Source organism: Anolis sagrei, chromosome X (assembly GCF_037176765.1).
Source record: "Anolis sagrei isolate rAnoSag1 chromosome X, rAnoSag1.mat, whole genome shotgun sequence".
NCBI classification, from domain to species: Eukaryota; Metazoa; Chordata; class Lepidosauria; order Squamata; family Dactyloidae; genus Anolis; species Anolis sagrei.
In genome coordinates this window covers 26073760-26096575 of record NC_090034.1, presented here as the reverse complement: position 1 = coordinate 26096575, position 22816 = coordinate 26073760, and the positions used below count along the sequence as shown (strand labels likewise).

Here is a 22816-nt window from a genome sequence, read left to right as displayed (position 1 = left end):
TAATCAAGGTTTTTATCCGCTGATCTGGTCTTGTTTTCACTGGACTGTTGCCCATCAATTGTTTTATTAAAGAACAAATGGATATGTCCATATGTCAAAGAAAAACAAAGAGCATTAAAATATATATTGAAATATATTTTTCCCAGTCAAAATATTTTAATACAGAAAAGGAGAGATGGGTGTATTCCTACAAAATTTGCAACCAAAAACATTTTAAATATAACTTTACAGTTGTGTTTCGGTTAGGTTAAAGGAAGAAACCAGGGTATAAACTTAGGAGACAAAGGGATAATAACAGAGAGAAAATGAATAATGACTAGATAAGTATTAGCGCCAATATAAAGATGCAAATGTTATCTCAATAAAAGCAATACAGTACATTTATAAGAATGGCAATAGAAAGACTTACTATTAGGTATTTTTCTTGTCCATTGACTTGAACTGTATTGATAGTATAGGAGACTTCTTTTCCCTTGGACTCACTCTGGGCCTGGAATCAGAAGAGAAGGCAGGGGCATTTTATATTCTACTGACAGACATACAGGTTTCAGAAAGATGGGATGAGTAACAGTGTTATAGCCTAATCAGAGTAACAATCTTCACCACAAACAAGAATATATGTCCCTAATTTTTTTAATGGCATTTTTTTCAAGATCATAGCCATCTACAGACATGCTTCTGAAATTATCTGACAGGATGTACCAGCAATCGCTCTGCTCCAGTTTGTCAGAGACAAGTACATTATTTGAGTCATATTATTACAGTATTTATAGAGTTTTCGGGAAAATTCCCCAAAGAGCACTTGCGGATCCAAACAAATCAGGGACTATCCGTTTGAGTACAACTAATCTAGAAGGCTAAAAGGACCACAGAACATTACATTCTAAAACATTTTTCTGCCTTTCAAGACTCACTGCACCAGAGATAGGGTAAGATCGAGGGAGGATCCCCGCACTCACAGCCATGTTTTTCCCCAAGAAGGCCTGCAGGAACGCAGACTTGCCGGCACCCCGGGACCCAACCACTTTGCAGAGGAAGACATTCCGATGGGTCTGGCCCTTCTCCAGGTCGATTCTTTTTTCCCGTGTAACTGGAGCAGAAGAAAGCGGGGAAGGAGGGGTGAGATGTGAGAAAACGGGGCCTTTCCTTCCGGCTGCATCTGGATAGATCCTGCTAAGCAAGCTACTGTGATCTCTCCGGGGCAGGAGACAGGCAGCTTGCTTGGTGACCTTTTCTTTCCAAAGGTTAACTCCCAATCTCAATGCACACCCTATTTCTGCAACACAGAAGCAGAGACCTGAGCAGCAGCAACAGGAAGGGCAAAATCCGCCATTGTGGCAGGACAGAGGAGCATCCTCTGCTCATTCCCAAGGGTGTTTGAGATCCAAACCACAGGAGAGAGATGACTCACCTGTGATGGCATGGACCTGGGAGTCCTGTTCAGAGAAGATGGGGTAGCCCAGATAGCCCAGGTGCTCCAAGCAGCGATGGATGTCCAGGTAGGCCACCAGCCTGGGGAAATCCAAACACAGAGAAAGCTGCCCGTTACAGGGAATGAGGGAGAATCTCGCCAAACTGATGTGAAAGGAGGGAAGGCAGAGAGGGCTGCGCTTACGTCCACTGGCAGAGGAATCCATGCAGGGAAAGCAGGCCTTTATCAGTGGTGCATACCGTGTGGTAGAGCTCGGGGCCCCAGGGCACGCAGGGGAACACGCTGAAGAAGCTCTGCAGCTCAGCCGGGGAGAGGGCGCCGTCACAGTCCTGTGGAGATGCAAGGGAAAGACATGGGCACCTGAGCGGCATCCCATGTTGGCCTCCACTCTCACGATGCTCCTGTTGCTGCAGCCAAAGCTCACCTTGCATGGCAGACAAGAACCCTCTCTCCCTGCCGGTCTGGATGGGCCACTGGGTTAATAGCTGTACAGAGATTCTCTCAATTTTCTAGGAAAACTTTCCTTTATTATGAATTGTCATTGAGTGGCTTGCAAAGGACAATCTGGTGCCAGCTATCAATCCAAGGGCCAATGTACACCTTCTCCTAACATGCCAATAATGGCTTCCTCTGGCTGCAGAAGAAAAGAGAAGATCAACTGGGTGCCAGCAGGACCTTCATAGGCCTCAAAGAGGATGGAGGTTGGGTTGAATGGCCCTTGCGGTCTCTTCCAACCGATTCCATGATTCTTCCTTCTAGGAACACCATCGGAGGCCCCAGGCAGAAAAGGAACAGCAGCCAAGTGTCAGAAATATTAAAAATTAACAGGGTATTTTTGATTACAAAAGTGTGAGTCAAGCACTGAAAGAGTTAGTAGACAGAAGCCTGTTGGAATCAGTGGGCTAAAGCTAGTGTCGTCCTGAGGAGAGTGAGTAGGCCAAAACCTGTTAAGTGAGCCAAAACTAGCGTAGTCTTTTCATTCGCATTTCATTGTCATGCAGGATGAAATATGACAGGACAAAGTGAGAAAGGAAAGGAGGCCATGGTGGTGTTAACCCCCAACAGAAGGACATAGCAGATGAAATTCACTCTTCCATCACATCAAAGCAAGACCATGCTGGACTCAGATCTGAGCTGAATCCCACTTATTTTCTCCTGGAAGGTCAGCCTCATCTCCTTGGTCTGCCTTTCTAGTTCCATATACACTCCTGAGGGTGGAACCTGTGGCTTCTGTCCACTGAACACTGGAACCAGGATACTGAACTAGACAGCAAACTCTGGAAGGTTCAACCAGAGTCCGGAAAGGTAACTTGTCTGAACCACAGCTCCCAGAATCCTCCAGACTAGAATGTCTCATATTCCCAGAATCTATGCCTCAAACAGCTTTAGGTGTGTCATTTTAGATAGCAAATGTGCACAAAGGGAGAAGCTGCCAAAGTGCAAATGGCCAGGCCGAAGCCAGGAAAAGGATTCAGATTCTGGGAGAGGCAAAGTGCCTTGAGAAGATTCTCTCCAGCTCACCTTGTCGTGCTTCTCAAACATCCTCTGCAGGAACTGATAGGCAAAGTGATTGAGTTCCGTGGAGCAGTCATGCGGCACCCGGACTCTGAAAGGTACAATAGGGGCTCAGGTCAAGGCAGAATCAGGACATCTGAGAATACATCAGTTCTCTGGGTCTTTTTTCAGCCAGCAAGTGCCCGAGTGGACAAGTGATGTTCCTCTGCCATACATGCGACTGGAGTCCACCCAAAATAAGGAAAGTTCTAGGTGCATTTATTTATTTATTTATTATTTAAACTTATATGCTGCCACTCCCTTGGGGCTCGGAGCGGCTTACAAGAATAGCTAAAATCTAACAAAATTTAAAAGCAATTTAAAACAATTTAAAAACAACAATATCAAACATTAAAAGCCTGTTGAAACAGGTATGTCTTACATGCCCTGCGGAAAGCTGGTAAGTCCCGCAAGGCACGGACTTCAGGTGGCAGAGTATTCCAGTGTGATGGTGCCACTGCTGTGAAGGCTCTACGTCTAGTTGCTGTTAGACGCAAGGTCTTAACACTGGGGACTTCCAATAGATCTTGGTCCTCAGAACGGAGGGATCTCTGGGGGTGGTAGGGGGTGAGGCGGTCCCTCAGATACATCGGCCCCAGACCATGCAAGGTCTTAAAGTTGAGTACCATCACTTTGAAAGTGATCCGGTGCTCAATTGGTAACCAATGCAGCTGTAGTAAGATTGGGGTTATGTGGCATCTCATCGGAATTCCCGCAAGAAGCCGAGCAGCTGCATTTTGTACCAACTTGAGCTTCCGGATCACCGATAGAGGAAGGCCAATGTAGAGGGCGTTGAGATGACCGTGGCCTGGATCACCGTAGCTAGGTCGTCCCTGGACAAGTAGGGGGCCAGCCATCTAGCCTGCCGCAGATGAAAGAAGGCGGTTCTCAGAATTCCAGCGAGAGACCAAGGCATCGACAGAATCACCAGCCAGGGAGGTGGGAAGATCCCCAAGAGCCGTCAGGAATCCATTTGGATCCATAAGTCTCCTGGGGCGGACCATTTTAATGGGTCCACCACCCCTGCGGAGGTTGGGAGGTACAGTGAGTCTAAACCTAATCAGGTAGTGGTCCTACTGGTCAGTCGTAAGGCCGAACAGGGTATAGGGTTACAGCCTGTGCTGGACGGGGTTACACTCCCCCTGAAGACGCAGGTTCGCAGCTTGAGAGTGATCCTGGACTCATCGCTAAGCCTCGAACCCCAGGTCTCGGCGGTGGCCGGGAAAACTTTTGCGCAATTAAAACTTGTGCACCAGTTGCGCCCGTACCTTGGGAAGTCTGATCTGGCCACAGTGGTCCACGCTCTTGTTACATCCCGTATAGACTACTGCAACGCACTCTACGTGGGGTTGCCCTTGAAGACTGTTCGGAAACTTCAACTGGTCCAACAAGCGGCAGCCAGATTGCTTACCAGAGCGACATGCAGGGAGCACACCACCCCCCTGCTGTGTCAGCTCCACTGGCTGCCGGTTCAATTCTGAGCACAATTCAAGGTGCTGGTTTTGACCTACAAAACCCTTTACGGTTCCGGTCCTGTGTATTTGTCCGAATGTATCTCCCTCTACGTCCCACCCCGGAATTTGAGATCATCTGGGGAGGCCCTGCTCTCGACCCCACCGCTATCACAAGTGAGGCTGGTGGGGACAAGGAGCAGGGCCTTCTCAGTGGTGGCCCCTCACCTGTGGAACTCACTCCTGGGGGAAACCAGGGCATCAACATCCCTCCTCACCTTCAGGAGGAAGGTAAAGATGTGGTTGTGGGACCAGGCCTTTGGGCAATTTGACAATTAGATATGGAAACCAGATGGATAGGACTGAAAGGACTGACAATTGTGGAATTGGAATTTAACTATGAGATTGTGAAACGCTGACCGTCAATGAGGTTTGTATTGGTTTTATTGCTTTTATTGGTTTTATGGTTGTTTTTGCCTATAATAATTATTGTTTTCTGTTAATTGTTGTTATTGCTAGAATTGTTGTCTTGTTAATTGATGTTATTGTCTTTTGCTGTTAAATAAGAAATAAATAAACGGCGGAGACCTGGGCCTCCATCATCAGCAGAGGGTCCAAAAGGACTCCCAGACTCTTTACCAATGATGATGGGTGTAGCGCCTCGCCATCCAGGGTAGGCAGCTGGATGTCCCCACTGCCTGGTCGACCCAGCCATAGGATCTCCGTCTTTGTGGATTCACCCTCAACCTGCTGGCACGCAACCATCCAGTAACGGCCTCGAGGCATTGATGGAAACAATCGGGTACAGAGTCCGATCGGCCTTCCATCTTCAGCACCAGCTGAGTGTCATCGGCGTACTGATAACGCTCAAGCCCAAAACCTCGAACCAGCTGAGCAAGTGGTAGCATATAGATGTTAAACAACAGAGGGGAGAGAATGGCCACTTGAGGAACCCCACAAGATAGAGGGGACCTCTCAGAGACCAGGCCTCCCCTTTCCACTCGCTGTCCACTGTTGTGAAGAAAGGAGGACAGCCAGTTTAAAGCTGTCCTCCTGACTCCAGCAACAGCAAGGCGGTGGGTCAAAGGATTGTGGTCGACTGTGTCAAATGCTGCTGTGAGATCCAATAACACAAGCAGCACTGACCCGCCCTGGTCAAGCTGGCATCGAAGGTGATCCGTGATGGAGACCAGCACAGTCTATGTCCCATGCCCCGCACGGAAGCCGGACTGGAAGGGATCTAGTCCGGCTGTGTCATCTAAGAATTGCTGCAACTGCTCCGCTGCTGCCCTCTCAATCACCTTGCCCAGGAACGAGAGATTCGAAACTGGGCAGTAACTGGAGGGAACCGAACAATCTAAGTCTGGTTTCTTCAGCAGGGGAGAGACCACCGCCTCTCATTCAGAGAGACATCACAGTGCAGTGCTTTCAGTGCTGGATTACAACAATACAGACCAAGGTTCAAACCTCTGGTCAGCTATGGAATCCCATTGGGCAAGTCACACTTTATCAGCCTTAAAGGAACGCAATGACAATACCAGGTGGTGCAATAGGTTAAACTCTTGTGCTGGCAGGACTGGTGACTGAAAGCAGATGACCAATTCTCTCACAACAGAAGCAACTTGTAGTTTCTCAAGTTGCTCCTGACAGGGAAAAAAAAAATCTTCCAAACAAATCTTACCAAGAAAGCCCTATGATAGAGTCATAGTTGGTTGGAAAACGATTTGAATGTACACAGCAGCAACAACAAGAAGACATGTTTAAAACACACCTAGGAATGTTATGATGCAAACCTTGATTAATTGTCCTAGACAAGAGTAGAACAGACTAGAATCCCTATCAGCTCCAGCCAGTTTGGTTGACTGAACTTAAAGAAAACCACAAGATCAACCCAGAGGAAGACTAAAAACTGGAGTTGATTAGGCTTCAGAATAATAATAAATAATAAAACTTTATTTATACCCCGCCACCATCTCACCAACGGGGACTCAGGGCGGCTAACATGAGGCCAAGCCCAAAATAATTACAACAAATCAAAATAAAGTACATACAGCAAATAATAACATGAAATGAAATGTGAACAAAACAAATTAATACAAAATCAATACAGAAAATGAAATGAGAAAACAAAAAAAGCAAAATGGGATGGGCCAAGTTACAAGGGGTAGAATAAGATATAAAAGTATAAAAACCCTGGGTGAGATGGATGAATAGAGTAGTGTGCCAGCAGGTGATTTCAGATGGGAACAATCAATGGGGTGAATATTACTAAAGGATGAGGTAAAGTGCATCAGTGGACAGATTGTAGTGAGCTGCTCATAATGTGGGGGTTATAGTGATCTCTCAAAGATACACCAAAACAGCCAGGTTTTCAGGCTCTTCCTGAAAGCTGACAGGGTGGGCACTTACCTAATCTCTCCAGGTAGCAAGTTCCAAAGTCAAGGGGCCACCACAGAGAAGACCCTATGGGATCATACTTCCCATAGCTTCGCACATCAGTAGTATGCATATTCTTCCACCTTACAAAAATTATGTAATAAGTAAACGGTCTACTCACAGTGGGCAGAGATAGTCATCTGTAAGCTCTAGAGCATCGTCATAGCCAAAGCGGCGCAGGATGGTCCATGTGGTTTCATGTCGTCCTCGTTGGATGAAGAGAGTATTGAGAAACAAGAAGCCTGGAAGAGAAAAAAAGAGCATTGGAGCCAAGTGCATTTGCACAGTCACATAAAGCTACCACAGAACTTCCTCAAAAGGAATACTCTCAAGTTTGAACCACAGGAAAAAACAGATATCTGGTGCTTTCTTGGTTGTCATGTACACACCACTCCCAAACATGACTTTTGGGATGCATCAAGATAACATCCGTCATCTTTGCACATGCTAAATGCCAATGCTAAACCATGGCATACAAACATCTTGCCATGAGCCAGAACAGGAGGACATCACACTTAACTTCTACAAGTGCCTCACAAATGCTGAACACACACACACTAGTTGCACAGACAGGCTCTGGCTTTTTAACAACTTGTTCTAACTGGGGCGTGTGGGCAATAATCCTTGTAGCTTGAATTTCCAGCTAGGCGGCATCGTGCTTGGAAGACTCTTGTCTTGCTGCATTGACTTCAATTGCTCCTACAAATTATTATTTTCAAGAGGCATTCCCTGATACTCATTTTAGCTTCTCCTTATATGCAGCAGTAAAGAGTCCCCTATCAGTTGCCTTTGCAACTACTAACTGGTTCCTGAGGTCACTGAAACAGAATGAAACCGACACAGAGTTGCGACAGGAAGCAAGGAATAATGCATATGAATTTAAAACAGGATAATGGCCTTTTCAAGTGGCAGGGCACAAGCTTTTTGAAGAAGCCACACTAACGCCCTTAAGGCTGAAGTATAGCTGGCTGAACAGCCATGGAATCAAAGCGCAGCCCTGGGCCAGACACACGGCTTTGCTCAGCTGCTGCCTGCCTGATTCTCTCATCCGCCACAAATCCTGAGATCGGCCTCTGGCCTAAAATGGAGGAGTTCTCTGGTGCTGTTACCGTTGAGCGTCAGGCCGTTGTCCTGGACCCCATCTGTCGTGTTCTTCCAGACCACCATTTTCACGTCTTCAAGAGCTTGAGGGGCCAATGGGTTTCCAAAGCAGGACTTCTACTTCCCAAGAGACACAAGGAAGCCAATCAGAAAAAGGAGAGAATTCTAAATATAAAGCACCATGCCCACCCAAGAAGAAGGGGGCCACTTGGTAACTCTTGGGGCATTTAGGTCCCTAACTATGTACTGTATATATTTGAGTATAAGTGGGAACCACCCCCCACCCCCCTTGGCTTATACTCGAATCAAGGTTATTTATTATTTTACTCTATTATTATTATTATTATTATTATTATTATTATTATTATTATTACCACAAGATTATTATTGCATTTATTATTTTACTCTATTTATTATTGTTATTATTACATTTATTATTTTACTCTATTATTACTGTTATTATTGCAGTTCCATTATTTACTTTATTATTTATTACATTTATTATTTTACTCTCTTTATTATTATTGGAAGGATACGTAAGCACATTTACACTGAAGATTAGAATAATGGTTTTATCAGAGTTGGACAGTCTTAAATTACAGTTTTATGTAAATATTCAAAAATAACCTACTGATGCCTCAGTTAATGTAATTGTATTGGGATCTATTTTTATTTTTGAAATTAACCAGTAGCTTTTTCATTTCCCACCCTCAGCTTATACTCGAATCAATACATTTTCCCAATTCTTTTGTGGTAAAATTAAATACTTCGGTGTATATTCGGGTCAGCTTATACTTGAGAATATATAATATGTCCTGTTCAACCAGCAGTCATAGGTTTCACAAGCACAACTCTTCTGAGGCAAACAAATCCTCTCCTCTCTCTTATTCAAAGATGGATTTTATGGCTAACTGAAACAAAAGATGTCACCTGAAGACAGTGGTCATGGTGGGAAACAATACAAAATGCAGGGCATTGGTAACACCATCAATTCAAGCAACCAACTTGCACATGAGATTCCAGCATCCATTGTTCAGAACCTTTAACCACACATACAGTCTGCCCTCCATATTCATGGATTCTGCATTCACAAGATTCAACTATCCATGGCTTGAAACTATTCAAATAATCTTGATTTTGCTATTTTTCAGAGGGAATGCCATTTTGCTTTGCCTTCGTATATCATGGAACTTGAACATACACAGATTTGGGGTCCTGGAACAAAACCTGGAGGATACCAAGAGCCCACTCTAGCGCTACAAACTGGTTTTGTTTAAAAACAAAGAAGCACAACACTCATAATAAACTGAAACCACCTTCCTCCAGCCTTGAAGGAGACCCCTGTGTGCATGTATCTGCATTCCACTCCAAGTGCCAAGGTCTAAAAACTCTTTTAAAGAAGAGACTGATGTTACAGACCCAGTCCTCTAAAAAGTATGCTAGATGCATCACTGCAGAAAGTGTTTCTGAGGAATCGCAATGATTTTCAGCTATATGATAGTGGAAACACACCTGGAAATAGTTCAGCTCGTCGTCACTTAGGATCTGGTTGTTATCCTGGTCAGACATGTTAAAAATCCGAGTGAGTGCTCGTGTACATGCTGGTCGCAGCTGCGGTAATGGTACAGAGGTGGGAGGGAAAAAAGAGAAAGTGTGAGATTTAAAAGGAAGCCATGCAAGGCATCCTAGTCAGATGAAGGCACCAGTAGCTGAAAGACAGAATATAGGAGTAAAGGTTTCCCCTGACATTACGTCTAGTCATGTCCAACTCTGGGGAGTGGTGCTCATCTCCATTTCTAAGCCAAAGAGCGGGCGTTGTCCATAGATGCCTCCAAGGTCATGTGGCCGGCATGACTACATGGAGCGCCGTTACCTTCCTACAGAAGTGGTACCTCTTAATCTACTCATATTTGTATGTTTTCGAACTGTTGGGTTGGCAGAAGCTGGGCTAACAGCAGGAGCTCACCCCACTCCCCAGATTCAAACTGCCAGTCTTTCAGTCAGTAAGTTCAGGAGCTCAGCGGTTTAACCCACAGCACCACCAGGGGGGCTTTATATAGAAGTATAGGAATATAGGAGAGGGCTAGCTAAAGTGGAGGTGCCAGATGCAAGTCCCCAGCATGCTCCCATAATAATTCCATGAACTGTGGAGACCAATGGGCTGCATCCCTTACAAAGTAAAACTCATGTTCCCCACCGAAGTGCCCGGTGAGGAGCATTTCAACCATGCCCCTCCCTCTGCCCATTATGATACAAAACAGGTCTTTTTAACCACAGGAAGGTCTATCCTGGGCCTAAACTGACCATTGGGCAGATCATGATGAAACTACTCCCAATATCACTTAAAGGCCATTTTGGGACAAAGAAAATGTCTGACCCTGGGGGGCTCTGGGTACTATCGCTGGCTGGAGGGTGCACTTCACCCCTCCAGTTTTACTTTAAAAACAGAATTAACAGCAACAATTTTATTTTTATTTCCCGCTACCATCTCTCTGAAGGGGCTCGGGGCAGCTTACAAGTGGGACCAAGCCCAACGCAACAAGACTTACAAACAAAGAACACATTTAAAAAATACAATAACAATCTAATTAAAACAAGCAGAATATTAAAAAAAAACAATTAAAATGAAACAAAACAGAACTCAATAACCAGAGCCAGGTATAAGGTGGGCAAGATCAGAAATTGGAGAGGGCTATAAAGCCTTTTAGAGGTAGAATTCTCATGCACAATAAGATGCCTTGTTATGACTCCCAAAAGGGGAGGGAATCCGGAAAGCAGATGAGAATGAGCAGACACTTCTGTTTCCGGAGCAGTGCCATCTGTGGCGGATCGTACACAAGGTGTAACCCCCAGACCCACACACATTGACCACTGTGTCCTAAGAGCAATCGAGCATGGTTTGGCCATTTGGTTTGGACATGAACAGAATGTGGATTCAAAATGTGGACAGAATTCCAACTGATCGGTTGTCCCTGCCTCTCAGTTCACAATTTTGTATCACTGAACTGGTGCATACAAACAGGCATCTTACCTGTTTCTCCTCTGGGTCATACAAAGGAGCCGTCGGATGCAGAACTGCTTTCTGGGCATAGTAGAAGAGCTCGGAGATATTCTTCAAGTTCTTTGCAGAGCACTGATGTAGAAAGAAGGGGGTGTTACAGAGAAGGTGACTTAAAGAACTCTCGAGAAGGTCGAGAAGGTCGAGAAGGTCAATAAACACATCATTTGGAAGATATGACATTCGTGCAATTGGCAGAACGTGCACTAGTGGCCTGAACTAGAACAGGGATGGGCAACTGTGAACCTTCAGACTTTGGGGGCAATTTCCATCAGTGTAATCAGCAAAGGCATAAGGAGAAATTCTGTGAGATGCAGTCCAGAAATATTTGCAGTTGTTGCCCACCCTTGAACTAGAGGGAGAAACCTCCTTGTCTACTGTGGACATCATTCCTTTAGATTAGGCTACGTCTCACAGAATTCCTTGGGGTTGTATTGTGGGAGGGTGAACTGGGAAGATGCATGACTTGAACCTGCTTGAACAGCCAGCAGAATGCCTCTAAAATGCCAATGCATGATGTTTGGGGCCCAGAGAACAGGCACGAAGAAGCATAAAGGACAACCTTGCTAGATTACCCTGCTCCTCAACCACTACCCTGCTCCTCAACCAGATGCCCTGCGAAGACCACCAGCAGCACACTCTTTCCCTGTATAATAATAATAATGCGAATACTACTAAAAATACTAATACTTTACTTGTATACCATTCTATCTCCTCGAGGGGACTCATAATAATAATAATAATAATAATAATAATAATAATAATAATAAACCTTTATTTATACCCCGCTAACATCTCCCGAAGGGCTCGGTGCGACTTACAAGAGGCCGAGGCCAAATACAACAGTAAAACAATAGCAGGGCAGTTTCCAACATAAGTAAAGCATTGCACTTACATACAGACATACCAAATATTCATTAAGAAATCAGTAAAAACAAAACATCATATTATATAATATATGTACATATGTAAACTAAAAGTATTGAGATGGAGATTCCACTTACAGGTTGGAGTTTTGGAAAATGACTTTTTGGACTAGAATTCCCAGAATCCCCTAGCCAGCACGACCAGTTTCAGTACAAAACATCACTGCCCCAAACTCTAATTATAGCAGTCATAAAAAACAACTGTTGAGATGTTTCTTTTCCAACTAGTGGCCTAAAGCCCCTTCTACATAAAAAATCAGATTATTTGCTTTGAACTGGATTATATGGCAGTGTAGACTCATATATTTGAGTTCAAAGCAGATAATGTGGATTATCTGCTTTGATAATTTGGATTATATGGCAGTGTAGGAGGGGCAGCAAATGCCACAGGCTCATCCCATGTTATGGAAGCTGATAAACTGGGAGGGTGCTCGAACAGGGAAAGTCTTTTATGAGTTATGGAAACCTTTCTTCAGCTTCCTAATTCTACAAATAGTCTCGAACCTCTACGCAGGTCTCAATCTCCGAGAACTGGTTCATGATGGGCAAGATGGTTTCCATGGAGCTTCCTGTCTGCAAGTCAGATTTATTTCCCACGAGGATGATGGGGATCCTAGAAAAGAGCAATAGAGATTTTGGATAAGGAGAAAGTGTCATAATGCTGCTGGCTGGCAGTGGTTCTAGTAGAGGATTCCCATGGGAATCAGATTCTCCAATCCCAGGGAGGGGATGGGGAAGGAACACACATTTGGAAGATCTGCATTTCATGCATCTCGGCCAACCCAGGCTTGGCTCATATAACGATGGGAGGAAATGTTAAAAGCATTTCAACCTATCCCTCTTTCCAAAATTCTAGTTTGGTATGTTCACAATTTATTTTTCTTAGAAAATGATTCAACTGCAGATATCAGAACTGAGCGAGAAATGGGAGAGAGAAATGTTTTGTGTGCCTTTGAATTCAGAGTCAATACCTTATTCAAAACATATCATTTACTGCCCATACACTTTCATTTTTTGCCATGTTAATCACCAATTAAAAGTGGGTACAAAATATGTATTTGTATTAAGGAAATTAATGTACAAAAGCTGGCATTCCACAATTGCAGGTTATGTTGCACATACAATTCATATGATCTTTCAAGGAATTTCTTGGTCCTCCAGTACAATGTATTGTAGTCAACTTCTATCAGTCGCATTGAAGGACGAAGAAATCCCTAGAGGATTTTTAAACGTTTTTAATGTGTGTTTTTTCCCACTTCCATGGGAATCCTGAGTCCCTAAGCAGTGCAGAAGTGGAGGCCCTACTGTAGTAAGGAAAATGGCTTTCCAAAATGCTTACTGGGCAAAATTGTGTGCAAAGAGGCATACATTAGGAGCAAGATGTGTGAAAAGGGATACACATTTTCATCTGAACATGTTAAAAAAAAACACCCTGCAAACGAATATGGAAATGGGATGAACATGTCTCTAAGAGGGGTAATTGGCACCCTACTAAAGGAGATCCAAAGATGGGAAACACATTGGCCAAGGTCTAAACATTGCAGGAGAGTTTAACTCTCCAGTAGAATTGCTTTGACTGTGGAATTTAGGAAATGATGATGGCTTCTCCTGCCCAAGATGCAGAAGTGCAAAAGGTGGTACTGGGCATGCCTTTATCATCTGAGACAGCAATTGGCTGCAAGGGTGAGCCTGGAAGCCTTCTGGCTATCCTGATGCATTTGGGAGTCTCCAATTGACTTTCTGTAACATCTTCCAAAGTGCTTACACTGACCAGACCAGGATGTATACCAAGGTAAATGATTATAGGATTTGCAGCACAACACCCAATTGCATAAGATAGGATAGTACCTGGAACACTTTTCGGCTCCACCGTTCACCATCGGGATCCATTTTGTCCGAATCTGAAATGCAAAATGGAGCCATTGAATAGAATGGAGAACTCTCCTAGAGACGAGCGACAGCATATACAAAGGGCAATCCACGACCGCATTTACCTTGTCAATGGTGGACTCTTCCGTGACGTCATACACCATGCAGACCACGTTTGCCTGCAAAGGAGTGCAGGGAGACAGAGCTCTTAGCAATTTACTAACAAATGGAAGTGAATTTTTAAATTTATATTGCAAGTTAAAATTAGATAAAATTAAAGGTAAAGATTTCCCCTTGACATTAAGTCTAGTTGTGTCTGACTTTGGGGAGTGGTGCTCATTTCTATTTCTAAACCGAAGAGCCAGTGTTGTCCGTAGACACCTCCAAGGTCATGTGGCCAGTGCATGGAGTGCTGTTACCTTCCTGCAAAAGTTGTATCTACTGATCTACTCACATTTGCATGTTTTAGAACTGCTAAGTTGGCAGAAGCTGTGGCTAACAGCAGGAGCTTGCCCTGCTTCCTGGATTCAAACCGCCAACCTTTTGATCAGCAGCTCAGCAGTTTAACCCACTGCACCACTGGAGGTTATTAGATGAAATACATTAAACAAATAAATTGATTAAATTAATTAAGCCAATTTTTAAAATACAAAGATCTTGAAGAGAAGACAGGAAGAACATTGGACAGTATGGGAAGGGATGACTATCAGTTTTGACATTGGATGACAAGAGTGTGTTCTTTTCTGTTACAGAGGACATTTGGAACTTGCAAAACTTTAAATATGTATAATAGTACTTGAGATGGAGATATAGATGTAATAATTATAATAAATGTAATGTTTCTCTCCCCCGTCCCCGATCCCATAACTCAGTGATGTAGTTCATTTATATAATTCTCTTTTTTGTTCTTCTTGTGCAATTAAAAAAATGCTCAATAAAAACTGATGATAAAAAGGAGCCTCTCTTTGGAAGAGGGACAGTGTTGACCTCTCCCTTTTGCTGCCTGAATGGCCTGCCTCGCTGCCTCTGCTCAGCACTCTGCTCAATTCTGGCCATTGCTTCAGCTCAGGGGGTGCTCACAGCAAAACAGATGGCAAGACTGCCATCCCTGTGGGAAGCGGGTTTATCATTTAATCTCCCAAACATACAAGAATTTAGATGGGATTTGGCAAGGCTGTGCTAAGCCTTGTATGTAGACACAATCGATGGAGATGAAGGAGGCTCCCCAGCTCCATGGCAGAGCACCTGCTCACGAAACAGAAGCATCGACATCTCTGCTTAAGCAGGACTTGGGACCATGTGTTGCCTATCAAATATCAATAACTGGGTGAAATGGACCCGCATGCCCTCTTTAATGTAAAGGCTGGCTGCACAGACCCACAAGGTCCATGTCATTACTTCAACAGAGACTGGCAATGCAAGCACATAAATAAAAAAGCCGGTTTTGGCAGTTGCACTCTTTTTGCCTTCCAAATTTGGGGAAAATACACATTCTGGACTCAGGCCTCCCTCCAGGTGTTTCAGACTTCAGCTCCCATAATTCCTAACAGCTATTTGTGGGAATTTTCCGGGTTGTATGGCCTTATTCCAGAAGCATTCTCTCCTGGCATTTTGGCTGCATCTATGGCAGGCATCCTCAGAGGTTGTGAGGTCTGTTGGAAACTAGGCAAGTGGGGTTTATATATTTGTGGAATGTCCAGGAATGTCTGTTTGAGGCAGGTGTAATTGTTACAACTGGCCACCTTGATTAGCATTTAATGGCCTTGCAGCTTCAAGGTTTGACTGCTTACTGCCTGAGGAATCCTTTGTTGGGAGGTGATTAGCTGGTCTTGATAGTTTCTTGTCTGGAATTCCCCTGTTTTTGAGTGTTGTTTTTTATTTACTGTTTTGATTTTAGAATTTTTTAAATACTGGTAGCCAGAATTTTATTCATTTTCGTGGTTTCCTCCTTTCTGTTGAAATTTTCCACATGCTTCTTGTGGATTTCAGTGGCTTCTCTGTGTAGTCTGACATAGTGGTTATTAGAGTGGTTCAGCAATTCTGTGTTCCCAAACAATATGCTGTGTCTAGGTTTGTTCATCAAGTGCTCTGCTATGGTTGACTTCTCTAGTTGAAGTAGTTTATTAATTATTTATTTACCTCATTTATATCCCACCCTTCTCAACCCCGAAGGGGACTTAGAGCAGCCATACAAAAGCAACAATTCAATGCCATATATTAATACATTGGTAAATAAAACAAAAACGTTAAATATTTGCATCCAAAACACTTGGAGGGAGGGCCGAAGTTGGCCCATGTCTGGACTAGTGTGACAGCAGACCATGGAAGCATTGCTCTCTCTCTCTTTTTTTTTACTCCAGCTCTTAGAATACACCAGTCAGCTGGGTCAGTGGCCACAATGGCTTGGAGATTTTGGACACTGTAGTCTTTCCCTCTGCCACTCAAAGCAGCCCATGATGTGCTTCTCCCAATTCAAAGGAAGAAGGGGGTCCAACAGACAGCAATATTTTCCCCTCTTTCTTTCTTCCTCCCTCTTTCACAAGGCCTGATTAAACCTGCTAGGCTAAAGCACATACAGTGGCTTACAAGTCAGCAAAGGATTTAGCAAACTTTTAACAAAACGGATAATGTTAATCCAAAGATACCCCCTCTCAGAGTGAGGTCTGCTGTTCCAGCTGAGCTTTAAGAGCACAATTCAAGATGCAGCATGTGTCATAGAGGGAGGACCAGGCATTGGAGACACTGGGGCTGCATGGCCTCCACCTTGCATGCCGTGCTGCTTTCTCTATTCACCTTGTTAATTTCCTCTCGGAGCTCCTCTTCTGTTTGCTCTGCCTCTGAAAGGACAAGAAAGGGTAGCGACACTTTGGCATCTTGGTCCTTTATATGGCACAAAAGGCTGCTCAAATAATATTCTTGGGATGAAACAGAGACTGGAAGGCCTACCTGAGTAGTCCACGATGTGGGTGGGAACCTTCTCAGGGGTGACGTCGGCTGGGATTGTGATTTCTTCTGCACGGGGAGGCACCTGGGGGCAGAAACAACAAGGAGACCTTTGGACCAGTAGGAAAATGAGCACATGCAGGAGAGGATGCGATGCATGGAATAGGGTCAGAACCTGGCTGAAGGTACTCAGGAACAATACAGCGTCTCCCAACAAGCCTTAAGGCTTGACATTCATATACCAGCTTCCAAGTTAAACAGTCATTCATGAAATGGTCATGTAGAATGGAAAAAACTGATGGGAAGGAGGAAGCTAATGAGGCTGGTCTTGCCACGGAGCAGCCACCACAGCCCAGCTTCCTATCTACCTCCATGGACTGGCTTCAGATGAGACTGGGTAATTTAAGTAGGTCTTCAGATCTCATCCAGAGGGCACCCAACTGCCCCAGGATCCTGTATTTAGAATCTCTTTTTTTATATGTGTAAAATGAATGAAAGCAGGTATTTTGAGTCAACTCCTCATTCCATGCTCTTTGACTACAATGGCACAGGCATGAAGGGAGACCCTGGGTGGCCACATGGCACCTTGCTGGAGCCCTTCTGGCCTGCCACTCCCTTCACAAGACCTTCTGAGTCTCTGCAAATCGTGGCCAGATCCACTGGCCATGGTGAGAGAGAGGGCCGGGGCACATGGCGGGGAGAGAAAACATTAAGCTGCTTGCCAGGGCCCAAAGCAGGGAAAGGCACTTAAGATGATCCTGGCGACTGATTAGGGGACTTACAGCACTGACCGTGCAAGGGTCATGGAGTCAAGCTGGAGGGGAGAGGCTTGGACACCATCTGCTTGCTGCGGATCTGAAGCTCCAATTCTGGAACAAGGGGTGGCAGGCAGGCTGGCTGAGGGGGAAAGCAGCCCTTTGAAGGAATTAAAGCAGCCCTTTTTGGTCTCTTGGGAAGTGTGTGAGCAAAGAGGTGGGGGAAGTCTCTGGTCAATCACTGAAGCTCTCAGACAACTGGCAGGAAAAGCTGTAGCTGGAACTACATGAGCGCATGGCCACTGGCTAGGAGTCTTACGTAGAAACATAGAATGTAGTAGTAACTATTCTGGAAGAACATCATGGATGCAGCTGGAGTCTCAGGAAAGAGGAAGATCAGTTCAGAAGCCCATCTAACCCAGCCCATCTAATCCTGTCTGCTCTCACCCCTGAGTCGATAGGGAGAGGAAAGGCTGCATGAGCAGGCCGTTCTTTTTTCAGTTTTGACCAAATGAAAAAGAAAAATAATTCACATGGAGATGAAAACAGCAGGAGTTGTGCCCAGGTGACAAGGAAGGACGGGGTCAAGCAGGCAGGGAGGGATGCACATGTGGATGAAGGCTTCCAGAAGTATCCCATGTTGCCGCTGGCCTCAGTAAGGAGCCCAAAGGCCTGTGTGTGTAGTGTGTGAATTTTGGGGAATGAGTGGAAGGGCCCTAGAGTCTCCATCTTTGCTGTGGTGTGTATAGGATTGCCTCTTCATGTTTATTAGGGTGGAGAAAAAGAGACATTCACTTTATGGATACCTGGCTTAAAAAGTAAATAGAATGCACGGACACCACCATGTAAAAGCAGAAATCTGTACCTAAAGAAGACAGTTTATCTAGTAGAAAAAGAAGGACTAGGAAGAAACATTACGTATGAGATTCAGGGCAGAATAAACTGTCAAATAGGCAAGAGAATCTGTGGACTTTAGACCAAGGAGAAGAGGGTATTGAAGTAGTTGGGAAGGTGGTGGCAAAGTCTGAATATTAGAAAATATCAGTCAAATCTTTAGCTGCAGGTCTCAAGCATTGTCTGTTGCTGCTCTCATGACAAGAGTCACTTTCTACTGACCTCTTCAGGGAATTCTTCACCCACCAGGGCCATGATCAGCGAGGTTTTCCCCACCTGGGCTGCGAGAGAGAAAACCAAAAAACAAGATTATTTTAGCGGCTATGGTGCAATAAGTAGATAAATGCTATGTCAAGTCACATTTCATCCTCACAATAAACCTGCAAAGGGGCCTGCTCTTCCCCAAGGCCATCTAATGAGCTGTATGGTTGTCTAGCATTGTGTAGGGGACTGAGTGCTGGACTAAGACTCTGGGAAACCAGAGTTCAAATCCTGACGCAGCCCTGGAAGTGAGGATCTGGCAAACATGTTTTAGACATGTTTGCCAGAGAGCTTTAGTGCTCCCCCAAGCAATAAATCCCAAGATTCTGTGGGACAAAAGCATAACAATTAAAGTGCTATTAAAGTGTTGATGGAATTGTCTAAAAGGGGTGAGAGATAAAAAAAAAAAAGAAAAGTTTGTGCAAACTTGGCAAGAGAGGAAAACAAAGAACAAGAGTCAAAGAACTAATAGCTGAATAAGGAAAAAGGACAAAATGTTACCATGGGGCAGTTTAAAGGTCTGAGCAAGCAGGCCAGAAAGTTATATGCCTGGGAAATTTGACAAGGATATGGTTTAAATCAACCATGTGCTGAAGCCAAAAGCGGGCAAAGCACACCACCATTCATTTAGGACAGCCAAGAAGTGCCACAAATGAGACATAAAGAAAGCTGGAAGGAGAACTGAATCACCTTCCTCTTCTCTTTTTGAAACTGATGTCAGACATTCCTGAAAAAAACTTCACACAATTGTTTGAAAAGCCAGCCAAGGGGCAAATCCACAATGCTGCTAATATGTTGCTTCTTCTATAGACCTGGATCCTTAGCAAAACTCTTATAATTAATAATACAAGATACCTTGGGCCAAAATTTGGAATAGCAATAGCTCTCAGCAAAGAGGAGGCATTTGGCTGTGTTTGGGGTTTTTTTAAGGTTATGAATATTTGAAAAGGTTGTTGTAGCCAGCACGGCAGAAAAAATATGGTTTGCTTTAAACTGTATTAAGGAAGATTCCCACAGAGTTGGTGTCAGCAACCAGCACTGCTTTCTGAGATATGGTTCATTTCAGGAAGAATTTAAAAAAGGGCTTGTTGAAATAAAAGAGGAAAAGATCTACATTTTCTCTTATGTTTTCTACAGTTAAATTATATGGGGAAGTTTCAAAGTTCTAAAAATTGTTTAGTCAATTTAATGAACCTCACTGTTAAGAGAGAAAACCCTGACTGTATATGAAGAGGCTGGGAAAGACAAAGAAGATTAATTACCACAAGGGTAAGTTCAGTCAGTAGGAGACAAAAGACAAATGCAGTCTGAAATGATATACATGGTCTCATTTATCCATAGGTTCATTGATTCATCTTAAGTGAACACATGGTTTCACTTATTCACCTTAAGTAGGTTGGACTCTACAACCTACACCCCCTTTACAGTATCTACTCCATTCGTATTATTGAAAATCATAGGGTTTGCTATAATCGATGGTTTCATGACCCATGCAAAATTCGGAACATATCTCCACAACCAGGGGTTGCATTGTAGTACCTATATGGCAAAAAGCAGTATATTATTTATTTATTTAGAGCTTTTATAACCAGGTCTTCTCGACCTCCGAAGAGGGACTCAGGCTGGCTAACAACAGGAAATTCATACACAAGTAGGATAAACATAATAGCATCGTAGTACATTAATACATGAAATACATTAAAATACAGATCATACAATTACAAAAGTATATCTTTTATCGCCAGCTGCCAGGGCCAAGGGTAAGGCAGTTTTGAATAGCAATATAAAGGTATTACTATCATCAGACAACTATCAGAAAACCGGCAGCTTTTTGGATAAAGGATGTTTGAACAGCACAGCATGATAAAAGTCAAGACAATGCTTTCCAGGTGCTTTGGACCATTCACATGCCATTGTCAATCCAAACACCTGACCATATTCCAGGTTGCTCATGCTTGCAAGTCCTAACAGAGCTCTGTGTACTAAATCAGTGGTTCTCAACCTGTGGGGTTTGGCCTAAAACTCCCAGAAATCCCAGCCAGTTTACCAGCTGTTAGGATTTCTGGGAGCTGAAGGCCAAAACATCTGGGGACAAACAGGTTGAGATCCACTGCAGTAATCGTCCTTTTCATACAGTTCTTTGCATTATGTAATACATTTATAGAGGGGAATCCATTCAGAGAGCCACATATTCCTCATCCTTGATCCTAAAGAAGAGGCATGTGATTGGCTTTCAATAATGTACCCCATTTTCTTCCAAGCCACACACTGCAACCTGCCTACTCCATAAAAGATGGACCTTTGCAGCCTCCCTATCCACAAGACAGCAAGCAAGAGGGAAACCCTGCTGGTCACAGGGCCTTGCCCTTTCGAAAGACGTGCCTAAGTTTAGATAGATAATTCTGCCCTGCGACAGACAAATCCTCTGTAAGCTGTGAACTGGAAGCAGGTCAGTTTTCCTCCGGGTGAAGGTTCAGCTTTCTTTAGCGTTCATGACTATGGTCAGCTTCCTTGACTAGAACACCCTTAAGGCTGTTTAGCCTAGTTCAGGCATGGGCAAACTTCAGACCTCTCTCCAAGTGTTTTGGACTTCAAACCCCACAATAATTCCTAACAGCCTACCGGATTTTAAGAATTTGGGAGCTGAAGTTCAAAACACCTGGAGGGAGGGCTAAAGTTGGCCCAGGCCTGGTGTAGATGCCCCCAGAATTATGCTTGGAGGGGTAATCCTAAAAGCGAAACCTTTCCCAGTCCCTGCCAAAGGCCAAACAATTGAAGGCACACAACAACAATAATCCTAATGTTGTTCATTTGAGAACATGGAAATTCTGGACCACTCTGACAGCCACTTTGTTAGACTACACAGAGAAGCAATTGAATAGAAATAAATAACTTTATTGTCATTGTATATTATACAACAAAATTAAATGCTTTCCCCAGCACACACCATAAAACAACGTACCCATCCCTCCACACACCCACAACCACCACACAGTCCCCAATGCCACATCAATGTGAAACCATGGAGTTCAACATAGTTGACAGCTCTAGGATAAAAGCTGTCTCTCAATCTGTTTGTCCTTGTCTTTGTCACCCTGTACATTGTACAATGAAATAAAATGCTTTCTAAGCACACATCACAAAACAACTCACCCACCCTTCCACATTCTAATCACTATTTCACAGCTCCCAATGCCACATCAATGCAAAAACAGGGATTTCAATATCGTTACAGCTCTAGGATAAAAGCTGTCAGCCACTCTGTTTGTCCTTGCCTTTGTCACCCTGTACCATCTGCTAGCTGGAATAATTTTAAAAAAGAATATGCTGGGTGAGATGGAACCCCAAGTATGTACGGAGTTTTCTTAAGGCCACGGGACCTATAAAGTCCTTCCAAAGAGGGGAGAAAGTGGGCAACCAATGATTCTCTGTGCAGAAGTGGTGACCCTTTAGAGTACCTTCCCGTCTGCCACTGTGCAGTTACCATGCCTCTCCACAAAAGTCAATGTATAATGTTGTTGTGTAATGTATAATGACAATAAAGTTATTCTATTCTATTCGAACCAATTGTAGCCAGTGGTGAGGGATGATAAGTGATGCAGTTGGTATATCTACATCAAATCAAAGAATTGGTATATACAGGCTAGGCTTCAGGCCAAGGAAGGGACCAGCCAAGCCAAAGCTTCTCTCCGTTTTTGACTGATTGATTGATATCCTGCTTTATCTCTCCCTACAGAGACTTAAAGTGGCTCACAATCAAAAACATTACAACTTAAAATATACAATAATAAAATAGCAAATCATTATATATTATCAGTAGTAATTATATTAAATATATTAGTGTGACTATATTACAATATTATTATATATTATTATTGGCATTATAGTGCATTATATTGTAATATTACTTTCAATATTCTATGCATATACAATATATTAGCCTAGCACAATATTAGTATTATATATTACTATATTGTACTATACCACGATACTGCAATATTATTAGCAATACTACATGTAATCTAGAATATACAATTATTAGATTATTCTATATTATTACATTGTACTACATTCTTATACCACAAAATAAAAGGTATAACTGGCGCTCCGTGGACCCTCCTTTGGGCCCGAAGAGG

General features: G+C 43.6%; 1 protein-coding gene across 2 annotated transcripts in view; it reads right to left on the bottom strand.

The window, feature by feature from the left end:
* Positions 1-22816, bottom strand: part of RHOT2 (ras homolog family member T2) — a 37578-nt gene that overhangs the window by 14536 nt on the left and 226 nt on the right. For both annotated transcript variants that reach the window (XM_060786285.2, XM_060786283.2), the window contains exons 2-16: positions 18642-18700; positions 16774-16855; positions 16621-16664; positions 13953-14006; positions 13807-13859; positions 12463-12571; positions 11006-11107; positions 9487-9585; positions 7983-8091; positions 6995-7115; positions 2954-3038; positions 1616-1761; positions 1412-1512; positions 960-1090; positions 410-490 (exon numbers count right to left, since the gene is read on the bottom strand). In XM_060786285.2, the coding sequence (XP_060642268.2) occupies positions 410-490; positions 960-1090; positions 1412-1512; positions 1616-1761; positions 2954-3038; positions 6995-7115; positions 7983-8091; positions 9487-9585; positions 11006-11107; positions 12463-12571; positions 13807-13859; positions 13953-14006; positions 16621-16664; positions 16774-16855; positions 18642-18700 (1376 nt within the window). The remainder of the gene's footprint in view (positions 1-409; positions 491-959; positions 1091-1411; positions 1513-1615; positions 1762-2953; positions 3039-6994; positions 7116-7982; positions 8092-9486; positions 9586-11005; positions 11108-12462; positions 12572-13806; positions 13860-13952; positions 14007-16620; positions 16665-16773; positions 16856-18641; positions 18701-22816) is intronic.